This window comes from Pseudorasbora parva, chromosome 4 (assembly GCF_024679245.1).
Source record: "Pseudorasbora parva isolate DD20220531a chromosome 4, ASM2467924v1, whole genome shotgun sequence".
NCBI lineage: Eukaryota > Metazoa > Chordata > Actinopteri > Cypriniformes > Gobionidae > Pseudorasbora > Pseudorasbora parva.
In genome coordinates this window covers 52,053,332-52,067,532 of record NC_090175.1, presented here as the reverse complement: position 1 = coordinate 52,067,532, position 14,201 = coordinate 52,053,332, and the positions used below count along the sequence as shown (strand labels likewise).

General features: G+C 37.4%; 1 protein-coding gene across 1 annotated transcript in view; it reads left to right on the top strand.

The window, feature by feature from the left end:
- cpo (carboxypeptidase O) overlaps positions 1–13,976 on the top strand; it is a 34,089-nt gene extending 20,113 nt beyond the window's left edge. Inside the window, exons 4-12 of the mRNA XM_067442513.1 lie at positions 2,922–2,993; positions 6,966–7,026; positions 7,113–7,214; positions 8,346–8,450; positions 9,054–9,170; positions 9,271–9,364; positions 9,994–10,196; positions 10,296–10,380; positions 13,555–13,976. Of these exons, the coding sequence (XP_067298614.1) occupies positions 2,922–2,993; positions 6,966–7,026; positions 7,113–7,214; positions 8,346–8,450; positions 9,054–9,170; positions 9,271–9,364; positions 9,994–10,196; positions 10,296–10,380; positions 13,555–13,820 (1,105 nt within the window). The 3' untranslated portion in view covers positions 13,821–13,976. The remainder of the gene's footprint in view (positions 1–2,921; positions 2,994–6,965; positions 7,027–7,112; positions 7,215–8,345; positions 8,451–9,053; positions 9,171–9,270; positions 9,365–9,993; positions 10,197–10,295; positions 10,381–13,554) is intronic.
- The last annotated feature ends 225 nt before the right edge of the window (positions 13,977–14,201 follow it).

Genomic DNA, 14,201 nt, shown 5'->3' with positions numbered 1-14,201 from the left:
AGTGCTTCTGGGAAATATCAGATCAGACATTCCTTCCGTAACTGAGCAGAAGTTAAACATCAGAGAAATGAAGGATAAGATCTCCCTCATGTCAAGCCTGTGACCGTACACACTGAAGCCGGTTCTAGACTCACTGAAGCCCTCCTCTATTTATCACTGACTGGATGATAAAGAGAACAGAGGTATGCCCTGTTTGTGATATTAACAAGTCCCAGAAATTAAGATTAACATGGAAGATACAGCTCTCTTCAGTTCAACCAATGGATTTCACCAAAGGTCAGGGGGGTCAACAGAGTTTTTTTTTTTTTCTTATCTTTTTTTTTTTTTCTTACCCAGTGAATTCTAGCTAAAAGCCAATCAGGACATCGGTAATGACTGGAATGGAATATTAGTGCAGACAGAGTGTACAGCAAACTGTGCCTGTGTGTGAAACCGGATGCAGATTGCAGTATGGTACTTTTTCAGTATGAAATTGTTACATTCTGTTTGTTGTCAAGTTATTAATTTGCAAAAACAAAAAAGTGTTTAAATCCAATTATAATGTACAGAAAGTATTCATAGCACTTCACTTTTTCTACATTTTATGTTACAGCCTTATTCCAAAATGGATTAAATTAATTACCCTCAGTTTTACAAACAATACCCTATAATCACAACAATAAAGTAGTTTATTTGAAATCTTTGCAAAATAACAAAAAGGTAGTCACAGCCTTTGCCATGACAATCAAAATTTAGCTTGGGTACTATGAAGAATACGCATGTCGTCAGCCTAGTGGAGCATAGCTTATTAAAGGGTTCACCCAAAAATGAAAATTTTGTCATTAATTACTCCCACTCATGTCATTCGACACCCCTAAGACCTCTGTTTATCTTCGGAACACAAATGAAGATATTTTTGTTGAAATCCGATGGCTCAGAAAGCCCTTCATTGACAATAATGCAATTTCCTCTATCAAGACCCATAAAAACCACTAAAGACATTGTTTAAAAACCCTTCTCACTACAGTGGTTCTACAATAATTTTATTAAGCAACGAGAATAGTTATTTTGCGCAAAAAAACAACAACAACAAAAACACACTAAATCACGTCTTATATAGTGATGGCCGATTTCAAAACACTCAGGCCCCGTCCACACGAAGCCAGAGCTTTCCCAACCCAATCTTTTTTTTCCCTCGTTTCAAGAAATATCTGCGTCCACACGAGATTACCGAAACCAACTAAAACTGATGTAGTTTGCATGCCAGGCCAGTGTGTGGCGCTGTAATTCTGCCACAGAAATACACTAAAAACAAAGAAGAAGAGTTGTGGCTAGACGGGGTATAGCAGTGGTCGGAGGTGAGCCAAAATCTCACAATTAAATAACAATAAATACATTTGCTACTTAAAAGATGTGTTTTATTAATTCCTACACCTACCCCAACCCAAAATATACCCTTACAATAATGTAGATACGGTAATTAAATGACGCAATATTGATGTGCGCATGCCCAGTGCATGTAGTTGTATCCCTTACCTCTTTCACCGTGCTGGACGTAGTGTGATGACTTCACAGTTTCAGAAAATATACAGATTCGCTGTACACACGAAAACAGAAGATTGTCGCTTTCAGATTTATTTACTTTGGGGCCCGGTTTCGAAAAATATTGGATTCATGCTTCTTAAACGCCGGATCTGTGTGGACGAAACACTGATATGGTGCAAAATTATACGTATACAGCTAAACGCGTCTCCGTGTGGACGGGGCCTCAAACTGCTGAAATCGGCTATCCCTATCACTAGTCATTAAAGGTGTTCTGGCTGGGGTCTTTATTGAACCAATCAGATAAGATTAAATCGAGAGTCAGCGAGCAGTTTATTTGATTGGCTACAGAAGAAGGCTGACCCGCCTTCCTCGCACTGTAAGCAGCTAGCCTGACGTCATCATACTCAGTTCTTGTCTGAATATGAGTCTGAAACTGCTCCATTGGGTGTGTGCCAAGTCTCCATTTTTCCCAAGGGTTTTTCTTCATGTCTGCGGGTTGAAGCGACCTCAATTATGTGATAAATTAGCTTGACAAGCCAGACCCACATCAAGATGTTTGGTCTGGAAACTCACCATAGACAGGGCTCAATCTGAGGGGCGGGATAAACGGTTGTCTTTCAAACTACCTCTGCACGCGATAGGATAGCGCTACACCAACCAGAGCAACGAAGGTGAAACAGAACTTGTTGATAGATTAAACATTCGCCGTATCCGGTCGGCAAAACTCAGAACACATCTTCCCTTTTTAAGAATGACTTCAGTGCCGTTCTTTGTTCTTTTCTCAGAGAAAAGTTTAACTCCAAGTCTTCTAGAGTCGCGGTCAAAGCTGATTCGAAAGACCGCCACCGTTCTCCAGTTTTTGTGTTTACTAGAAGCACGCAAACGCAACTCGGCCGTCGTCATTATGGCCCCGCCCACCGACTCTATACACGATGTGATTGGCCCGGCAAGAGTTAGGGGAATACAGCTCAGAAGGATATTGAGAGTTGCTAGACGACACTTGCGGGCAGATTCAATTTGCTGCCGCTAGGGTGCGTCTAGATTTCTAGGCTAGTGATATATAGACCCAGGAATGCGAATTTAAGCAGCAACCTCTCCAAAATAACACATTTTATTTGTGTTATTTTCAACGTGTCAAAAGTGTGAGCACAGAAAAATGGAAGTCAGAAGAATACATATGTTTATTTTGCGTTAGCTTGAAGCTAGTTTCACAATACACAAATTACACTTACAAATAACAGTAAAGTAATGAAAATATTTTTTTCTTACACTTGAATGATGATTTACACATTTACAAAACTTCTCTGCACATGCAAATTTAATTATGTTCCTATGTTCACTTTCACAAATCTTACCCTGCGAATGCAATTCTTTATCGCATCAATTTACCTTCAAAGGTGCATCCTGTTTCCACTGATCATCCATGAAGTTGTGAGATGTTTCTACAACTTCATTGGAGTCCACCTGGGGTAAATTCAGATGATTGGACATGATTTGGTAAGGCACACACCAGTCTATATAAGATCCCACAGTTAACAGTGCATATCAGAGCACAAACCAAGCCATGAAGTTCAAGGAATTGTCTGTAGACCTCCGAGACAAGATTGTATCGAGGCACAGATCTGGGGAAGAGTACAGAAAAAATTCTGCAGCATTGAAAGTCCCAATGAGCACAGTGGCCTCCCTCATCCATAAACGAAAGAAGTTTTGAACCACCAGGACTCTTTTTAGAGCTGGCCATCCAGCAAAACTGAGCAATCGGGGAAGCAGGGCCCTAGTCGGAGGGGACCAAGAATCGTATGGTCACTTTGACAGGTCTCTAAACACATGACTGGCATGAACAGCTTGGACCATGACATTTCCTGTAAGCTCCCAAAGATTCTGGATTTAACAAAATAAAAACTACTTATGACAATGTGCTCATACATCCACCAAAACATTAACTCACACCGTGCTTTCAGCCTTGATCTTTTTCAACATAAGTGAGGCTAACAACTTTGTGGTTTCCCGTCTAAATAATTGTTCATAAACAGTGGTCTATTACTCATCCTACCCAACAACATCATGTTCAAACTGCAGCACGGGGCCTGAAACGTGCCATGAGGGACAAAATCACCCGAAGGGAGAATGATTTCATGAGAGTTTCAGTGCAAAGTTGCACCGTAATTAACCGTGTAAACTAATGGATGCTAACCACTAACAGCAGCAGGCCTACACTGCTCTCACACTCACACACCGCTGGTTCTTAAACTTTACGAAATTATTTCATTTTATTCTCTTGCCTGCTGAAAACTTTTAATAACAACTATAATGAATTCCATAAAACATGTTCATTTGTTATTTAATCTAAATAATATATATATATATATATATATATATTGTCCATGCCTATCAATGACATCATACCCGCGATACCCTCAATTTCTGGTTTTATTTTGTAGAAACCATGTAAACACCAAAGACGCTTTAATGTTATGTGTTTTATTAGACAGCTGAGAAACTGTTTGATTCATGGACAAAACGAATCATTGTATATCAACAACAACAGTTAGTCTTATTGCTTAACAGTGTCGTAAACTGGCTTTAAAAAAAATATATACTGTTGTCTGAGGTCAACTAATGATGTTTGTGTGTTTTTTACATTCATAAACATCATAATGAATAATTAATAGGCTATTTTCTACACTGTTTTTGAGGCTCTCTCCTGAACGCTGGGTTTTGCTGGACGTGCCACAAAGTAGACTTGGAAGTAAACGCCCATAGCTCGGATTGGTTAAGATTTGCATATTTGATGAGCTTCTGCTCCCATGTAAGTTCAAATGAGGGAGGGATTGTTTTGAAAGCATATGGGGAAATGACAACCGGAATAATTGTCTCATAGGACTTGCAAAACGTCTTTATCTAACAAACAATGATTTATCTCTCATCCAGCTGCGGTTTATTGGAATATTTTTTTTGTATTACTTGGCCTGCCCGGTCGATGGATTTAACCGTGAACCACACACACATGCGTGCGCACACATCCTTCAAATATCAAGTCAAGAGAGTGAACAAAGCAGATCAAGAAAGGATTATTATTTTACTGTTTAAGATTCATGGCCTGGAGATGAGCTTACATTTTTGTAGCTCGTCTGGAAAACACACAGCACCAGGACGTTGGGCTTTGTCTGAGTCTGTTCCCGAATTGCCATGAACCAACAAATAAAGTATTCTCCAGCCTGTGATTGATTTCTCAATTCATAACCCTTAAATCTAGTTTTCCTGATTTACCACTAGTACCATATTTTACCATGCCTAATATTGATCTAGCTTACTGCAGTGTACAACAAGTGTCTTATAGTAGCCACCGAGTGAACACACAGTGAGGCGTTTGCGTTCATCATTAACAATCGCTCCAGCAGCCTTGTTCAGCTCCACCACACTCGGTCCTGCTCTGCTTCATATCACAGTAATGTTAATAACCGCAATGAACTTAATTTCTGCCCAGGCGACCTCTAGTGGACCGAAAAGTTATATAGTGCACCTTTAAGTGGAATTTTAATAAAGATTATTTTAGTGAAGTGTTTAATACTAAAATATTAAACACTAGAGGTCCACTAGAGGTCGCCTGGGCAGAAATTAAGTTCATGAAAAATGAACTTTGAAAAAAATGATCAAACTTAACTCAGAGAAAAAAATAAGAGTTACCCGATCAGTTACTAGAGGTGAATGTAGTGTTCCTAAACGCAGGACTTCTTTTGCCAAATCCTCATTTTCTTTTGTTGCCATAAAGCAATGGAATTTACTTCCAACAGAGCGAATTAATTGTACGGATTTTAAAACATTTTCATGTCTCACAAGAAATTGGATGTTGTCACAGCAAATTTGTAGACATTTGTGAGTGAGTGTGTGTGTGTGTGTGTGTGTGTGTGTGTGATGGGGGGGGGGGGGGCATGTTATTTTGGAAAGGGTGGTGGGAGGGGGTACATTGTTTTAAATGATGTTGAAATGTGTGTATTTAAAACTCTGTAATTGCCATTTTGCACAACTATTTTAGTAACTGTTAATTTATTGTATGTTTCTATTTCTACCTGCCCAGGGACTACGGGTGGAAAATAGCAATTTGCTAAAACCCGGTGCAATGCATCTCTCCTTGTTATAAACAAGGCTAATGTTTTTATTGTGCACTGTCGCTGTCTCAAATAAAAGTAATAATAATAATAATAATAATAATAATAATAATAATAATAATCACTTCATTAAACGTTTGCCATGAAGAATCCCTGATTGTATGATACGTTTTTTAGAAATTCTTCTTAGAAAACTGAATAGAGGCAATAGTCTGAAAACACCTTTCCGCCATACTCATTTTTCAATACTTGTCCAGACTTGGAAATTATTCAAATCAAATTCCATACTTTTCCCAAATTCCATACTTCTCCAAACTGCGTAGGAACCATATTATGTGTGGCACTACAATAAAAAAGTGAGGAATGCTATAGGTGTAGTAATAAATCAAACATACAGTATAATGAATCACATCAATTAGCATTGATGTAGCAAGTATATGCAGTATATTTCATTCACATTATAAATGAAAATATCAGCAATGGTTTTATTAAAACCATTAAAAATTGTAAAATGTACTAAGCATTGCATCCATAATAATGGAAAGTCATGTCTTTTGACCATTGAACTGCTTCTGTCTATAGGATGTCATAACATGTCATATCACAATAAAATTATATAACCTGTGTTAATAATGATGCCTGGGCCAAGGGAAATACTCATTACTGCTGATAAGTGATTGCTGGATTTGATGATGCTAAATTGCTCAGATATTATTACTGGTGATTGTGAGCCGGCCCGATGGCTTGTGGTTAAAGTTCACAGTTTGAACTCATCACACAAAACAAAATCTAAGCAGCATAAAGTATATGAGTTTATTGCACAGTAAAGGATATTTTTAGTATATATTGTCACAATGCTTAGTATTAGTCCAGATTTATGGTACATTTGATGTTGTACCTTAAGGTGGGGATAGAAGTCTTGGGTTTAAATATTAACTTAGTTATCTGTGGTTTACACTCTCGATTGAGGTGTTGACCGGTGTCTGTCTCAATCCGATGAGGATCGCTTTATAAGTCACTGTCAGCCTGTACCCGCTTCACACTGTCAGGTTCAACAAGCTTGGATAGCAAACAGAACCATGCAGGGCTCAATAATGTCTGTTTTGGTGGTCTTGGCTCTAGTGGCCAGGGACAGGTAATGTTTTAGGTTGAATTAAATTTAGTTTGAAAAGTTCTAGCCTAAATACAATGCTTTGGTAAATAGGATATCTGACATTGGAGCATGGGATGCCCTTTGAATACAAAGAGATTTGGATACATAAAGACCAGTCTTTTTTAAGACTTACATAATTTTCTTTATTTAAATCGGTAAAGTATTTTAATTCTTTACAGATTGGCTGGTGGACTGGAATATAAATCTTATGACTACACAAAGTACCACACCATGGATGAGGTGAGATGATCCTGTACTTTCTGCTGTTGATCCACATTGATTGATTGATTGATACATGTATTGATCTGATAAATCTCTCCACACAGATTTCAGCCTGGATGAATCAGATTGAAAGAGAAAACCCAGACGTTGTGTCCAGCATGATGTATGGACAAACTTATGAGAAGAGGAACATTACATTACTGAAGGTGCGTAACTGTAGAGTGCAGTACTCTATGTCATCAACAAATAAATGTCTGAAAAGAGTAAAAAGAGTAGGCAAAAAGTGCCCAGATGACCGACTACTTTTAGGAAGATTCTGAGCATATGATGAACACTATATCCCATGAGGCCACGGAAGAGGACTTATGAATTCTATACACATTCATACTATATAAAACATACTTTTTTAGCATTGCAAAGTAAGTACTAATTCCAAATAAGGGTTAGTTCACCAAAAAACTGCAATCATGTCATTAATTACTCACCCTCATGTCGTTCATCTTCAGATCACAAATAAAGATATCTTTGAAATCTGAGAGCTCTGTGACCTCTCCACAGACAACTATTTAATTATATTCAATGCCCAGAAAGGTAGTAAAGAGATCGCTAAAATAGTCCATGTGACTCGGGAGCGCCAGGAACAGGCTGAAGACTCAGAAGATCAAAATACAAACTTAAACTTTAATAATGACGCTCAGGTACAAACAGAAAGGCCAACATAATAGTGACTGGACAAAGACTGAAGGTGAGGGTGCAACTTAAATAGTGAACGGAAACAAGATGATAACAAGACACAACTGTGACAAATAAACAATGTTTTTCTACCTTTCTGGTCCTTAAAAGTGGTAATGGGAGGGGGGAGGTGTCTATGCAGGCTCTGCACCCCTCCATAGATACCACTCTGATTGCATCAAAAATATCTTTATTTGTGTAGGTTTTATGAGTTTTGGGACATCAGGGTGAGTAAACAATGAGAATTTTAATTTTGACCCTTTAAAAAGTATAGATAAAAATATGCAACTCCATTCAGATTACATTTGACTTCATTACTAAAAACTTTTGTGGCGACCAATGAAAATGGTTGCACTTTTACAGTACTTACAGTGTACATACCCAAATGAGTACTGTTAAGGTCACTACATGGGATAAAGTTAGGTTTAGGAGTAGGTTCAGGGTCAGTAGTTATTACCCAGTTATTGTATGTACACGTGGAATAGGACTGTAAAATAAAATGCTAATATTACAAGGTACTCAAACAAAACACACACAAAAAAAAACTTGGTATTGCCATAGTATTTGTTCATTTGTTTGTTCATTTGTTTGCATCTGATATGCAGATCGGCTTCAACAGCACCACACCAAAGAAAGCCGTCTGGATGGACTGTGGGATTCATGCCAGAGAATGGATCGCTCCAGCTTTCTGCCAGCATTTTGTTAAAGAAGTGAGACTTTACTACAGGGAACTTATTAAGAAGTACAGCTAAAGTGTTATTTTCCTGAAATATAACATCCATTGCTATGTCACATGTCAGACCATAATGTACAGACCATAATGTGCATCTGTGAATGCAATGCCACTGTTGAGTTAAGATGTTTTTCAGACTCAGGAACAATTTATTCTTTAAAAAATGCTCTGGATTTTAAGGCTTATCGTACTATTTATACTGAGAACTACAAACAGATGCAAAGCTGACAAATATTGAAACTGCCACTGTATGTAAAGTTACAACTGTAAAGGTGTAGTTTGGTTACCCTAATAATAAGACTGGAGAAAGAATTCAAAAAGCATATATCATAAAACATTTCATATGCTAAGATTAAACAATCAGCTAATGCATGTGCACAATAAACAGTGAAAGTGAATGACAGAATTTTGTTTATGCAAAATTATCTATCTATGTAAAATTATTATTATTTTAATCTGGATGGTTATGTGCATTATAAGATTTCAATTTGTATTTATATGTTTCTCCACCTATAAAGCTTTATACTTATATTTAATCTGAAAAATACAATTTAATTCAACTGTTTTTATGTTGAAAAAGATCCTGGGCTCCTACAAAACAGACTCGAAGGTGAACACGTTATTTAAAAATCTGGACTTTTATATCACCCCAGTGCTGAACATGGATGGGTATATTTATTCCTGGAAGGACAACACAGTAAGTTTCATCCAGTTGAGTACATCTATATGACATATATTTGGTGTAGGTAAAATATCCGTGAATATCAGAAGTTTAGCAAACATGATGTGTTTTAAAGACTCGACTATGGAGAAAGTCCAGATCACCAGGCACTGAAAACTGCACTTGCTTCGGCACTGATCTCAACCGCAACTTTTACGCTAACTGGGGGAGTAAGTAACATTTTCCTTTTCAATATATATTTATTATTTTTTAGATTTAGTCACTGAGTATTAGTTTATATATATTTCATTTTTCTTTTCAAGTAACATTTAATGAATGGTTTTAGTTTCAGCTATAATAAATCACAAGAAAGCATGACATTTTCACAAGCAATTGTTTGTGCCAAAACTATTTCCAGCACTGAAAAAAAAAAAAAAACTATAATAGATAACGGAATTAACTTTTTTGGCATCTGAAAAATGTAAATACCAGCTATATATGAGAGATAAGGGTTATAATCATGAATTAACAGATGACTTAAAAGCACTCAATGTACTAATCTTGTCTTTCCTTTACGTTCCCACCCTCTGCATGTCATAAACTGCAGGCGTGCTTAAGGTAGCAGAGATAAACCTAATGTTGAAAGAGTAAACAAATGAAAAGTTACAAGGATAACCCCTCATTTTCATTTCCTGTGTGTTTGCAAAGTAGCTCTGATTCACAATTCATGTTACTGCAGTTATCAAGAGCAAAACATTTAGTTAATGCTAAAGTATATATTTTTTTACACCTATACTGATGTACAGTACTGTCAGAGGCATCAGATTCTGATCTAGTCCATCTGTCTTTGTTCATATAGTGGTTGGGATCTCCAGGAACTGCTGTTCAGAGATCTATAACGGTCCGACTGCTCTGTCTGAGTCTGAGGCCAAAGCCGTCACCGAATTTTTGGGAGCACATCAAAACCAAATACTCTGTTATCTCACCATCCACTCGTATGGTCAGCTGATCCTCGTCCCCTACGGACACCCAAACATCTCAGCACCCAATTACGATGAACTGGTAAGTAGAAGTGTAAATTCTTTTGGGATAAGTTAGGATTTGGAGCCTTCAAGCGTATTGTACACCGTTTCGAATTAAATGTGCACAATGTGTTTGCAGATGGAAGTAGGTCTCGCTGCGGCTAAAGCCATCAAAGCAGTTCATGGGAAGAGCTACAGAGTGGGCAGTTCCCCTGATGTGCTGTGTGAGTGTTTAAACTGATTTGCAATTGTACCTGAAGACACAAAAGAGATTTTAATGGTGATCAGACCTAAATACCTGAAAATAGTGTATTTGTTTTACTGTGGCATTCATAAAGCAAACTGTCGGCTTTTGAACATTTTGGCCAATACTGATAACCGATAATTCTTTGTATTCGAAAGCCGACAACCAAAATGTTGGCCGATAAATCTAATTCTAAATTGTTTTATACTGTATTTTTTTAGTCTGATTACAAAAACAAGTCTCACAATTAAAAGCCATGACCCAAACACAATAATTATATTATATAAAATTATATTGTACTCATCGTAATTTTAAGCTCGACAGACTTCTGCTGCACTTAACCTTATTTTCATTTCTGAATTGATTTTACTCATATTTCAAGCAATTCAAAATCATCATGGCGAACAGTGCACATCTGAAGTGTCTCAGCTGAAGGAATAATCCATTTTTATTGGCTTTAATATATTGGCCATATTTTCTCATCGGTTATTAACGATAACATTCTAAATGAAAAAATATATTGGCCGATACCAATATGGTGGCCGATATATCCTGCATCCCTTGTGTCAATATTAATAAGAGATGCAAAATACAGTGGGTACGGAAAGTATTCAGACCCCCTTAAATTTTTTGCTATTTGTTATATTGCAGCTATTTGCTATTTTTTCTCATTAATGTACACACAGCACCACATATTGACATAAAACATGTAATTGTTGACATTTTTGCAGATTAATATATATATATATATATATATATATATATATATATATATATATATATATATATATATATATATATATATATATATATATATATATATATATATATAAAACTGAAATATCAAATGGTCCTAAGTATTCAGACCCTTTGGTGTCACACTCATATAGTTCACTCAGGTGCCGTCCATTTCTTCTGATCATCCTTGAGATGGTTCTACACCTTCATTTTGAGTCCAGCTTTGATTTTACTGATTGGACTTGATTAGGAAAGCCACACACCTGTCTATATAAGACCTTACAGCCTGTTAGAGCAAATGAGAATCATGAGGTCAAAGGAACTGCCAGAAGAGCTCAAACGACAGAATTTTGGCAAGGCACCGATCTGGCCAAGGTTACAAAAAAATCTGCTGCATTTAAGGTTCTTAAGAGCACGGTGGCTTCCATAATCCTTAAATGGAAGATGTTTGGGACAACCAGAACCCTTCCTAGAGCTGGCCGTCCGGCCAAACTGAGCTATCGAGGGAGAAGAGCATTGTTGAGAGAGGTAAAGAAGAACCCAAAGATCACTGTGGCTGAGCTTCAGAGATGCAGTCGGGAGTTGGAAGAAATTTTTAGAAAGTCAACCATCACTGCAGCCCTCCACCAGTCGGAGCTTTATGGCAGTGTGGCCTGACGGAAACCTCTCCTCAGACACATGAGACACATGAAAGCCTGCATGGAGTTTGCTAAAAAAAACACCTGAAAGACTCCAAGATGGTGAGGAATAAGATTCTCTGGTCTGATGAGACCAAGATAGAACTTTTTGGCCTTAATTCTAAGCGGTATGTGTGATGAAAAAAACAGGCACTGCTCATCACCTGTCCAATACATTTCCAACAGTGAACATGGTGGTGGCAGCATCATGCTGTGGGGATGTTTTTCAACTGCAGGGACAGGACGATTGGTTGCGATCAAGGGAAATATGAATGTGGCCAAGTACAGGGATATCCTGAATGAAAACCTTCTCCAGAGTGCTCAAGACCTCAGACTGGGCCGAAGGTTCACCTTCCAACAAGACAATGACCCTAAGCATACAGCTAAAATAATGAAGAAGTGGCTTCACAACAACTCTGTGACTGCTCTAAAATGGCCCAGCCAGAGCCCTGACTTAAACCCAATTGAGCATCTTAGGAGAGACCTGAAAATGGCTGTCCACCAACATTTACCATCCAACCTGACAGAACTGGAGAGGATCTGCAAGGAGGAATGGCAGAGGATCCCCAAATCCAGGTGTAAACTAACTGGTTGCATCTTTCCCAAAAAGACTCATGACTGTATTAGATCAAAAGGGTGCTTCTGCTAAATACTGAGTAAAGGTACTGAATACTTAGGACTATGTGATATTTAAGTTTTTCTTTTTTAATAAATCTGCAAAAATTATTTATTAAATTCAGTGTTTTTCTGTCAATATGGGGTGCTGTGTGTACATTAATGAGAAAAAAAATACTTAAATTAATTTAGCAAATAGCTGCAATATAACAAAGAGTGAAAAATGTAAGGGGGTACCCACTGTATATAGTTAAAGGCTGATTTGATATTTTCTAATTTAAAAGAATCACCCAATTTAGTATAGTTTATACACTTTTAAATTCCCTCTTTCAAAAAAACTTTCCGCACGCTCTCAAGAGCATCTTTTCCCGTTCCATGTTTAACCCCTACTGTTCGGACCGGGACTCGAACCCAGGTCCGCCGGCATGAGAGTCGGACGCTCTAACAAGGAGGTTAAAGGCTGCAACCTATAGCATCTGTCGCTAGAGTGTCTCTTGAGGTCAAAGGAGTGAGGTTTACTCGCACAGCAACTACTACTAGCTGGCCTTTGTTACACTCACCCCCCTAAACCTCACTCCCATCTGGGTCACGACACCAATGTAACCCCTTCTGTTCGGACCGGGACTTGAACCCAGGTCCGCCGGCATGAGAGTCGGACACTCTAACAAGGAGGCTTAAGGCTGCAAGCTATAGCATCTGTCGCTAGAGCGTGTCTTGAGGTCAAAGGAGTGAGGTTTAATGCAGAAAGTGCCATTCTGTACTGATCTATATGGTCTCTAGTCTTAAATATACTTTATAATCAAACTATCATAACAGTGTAATTTTAATTGCCTCATCTGTCGACATGATGCTGGTGAAATGCAGAGGAATTGCAGAATATCCATTCTTATACTGTGCATTATGATACTGTGGGTTTAAATTCACTAGCATTTAAAACATTTAACTTTTGATTAGTGTATATTACGATTTTTTTAGACACCATTGCATTGAATTTTATTCTACGTTTATTCGATACATTCTGAAATTCTGAAAATTATTTAGATTTGCTTCACCCAGTAAAAACATAAACAAAAAAAGTAATTGCAAGCTAATCACTTGTGACAATTCTTTAATATTCTCCACAGATGCAAATTCTGGCTCTTCGCGTGATTTTGCCAGACTCATAGGGATCCCATACTCCTTCACTTTTGAGTTAAGAGACGAAGGGCAGCACGGCTTCATTCTACCCCAGGATCAAATCCAGCCCACATGTCAAGAAGCTTACCAGGGTGCAATGTCCATCATAAACTACGTCCATGATAAGAATTTCAAAAGTGCAGCGATTACTGTCACAGCCACATTGTGGACAACACTGATGGCCTGGATCTCAGGCACTAGTGTGCTAAACTAATATTTCTAAATGGATTTTGTCTTACTTTTTGTTGTATCATGCAATTTTATTTCTCAAAGCTGTGTGTAATGGGTTTCCTTTTATGCTTAACAAGATCTGTGCAACGAAAAACAACTTGGTTTGATATTTCACTGTGTCATGTAATACATTTTAGATATTTTTAAATGTGACATTCAAATACTTGTATATATTTTAATATACAATCATATAAAAAATTTTACCAATTATACTACAATAATTAAAGTTTATTGAATGAATACAATAATGAATAAAGAATTTAAAAAAAAATGTTTTTTTATTTTTATTTTTTTTATGTTTTTTTTACATTGAGTGCAAAGCTCCATTTGGCCAAATGATGGCAGTAGATACACAGAAATCACT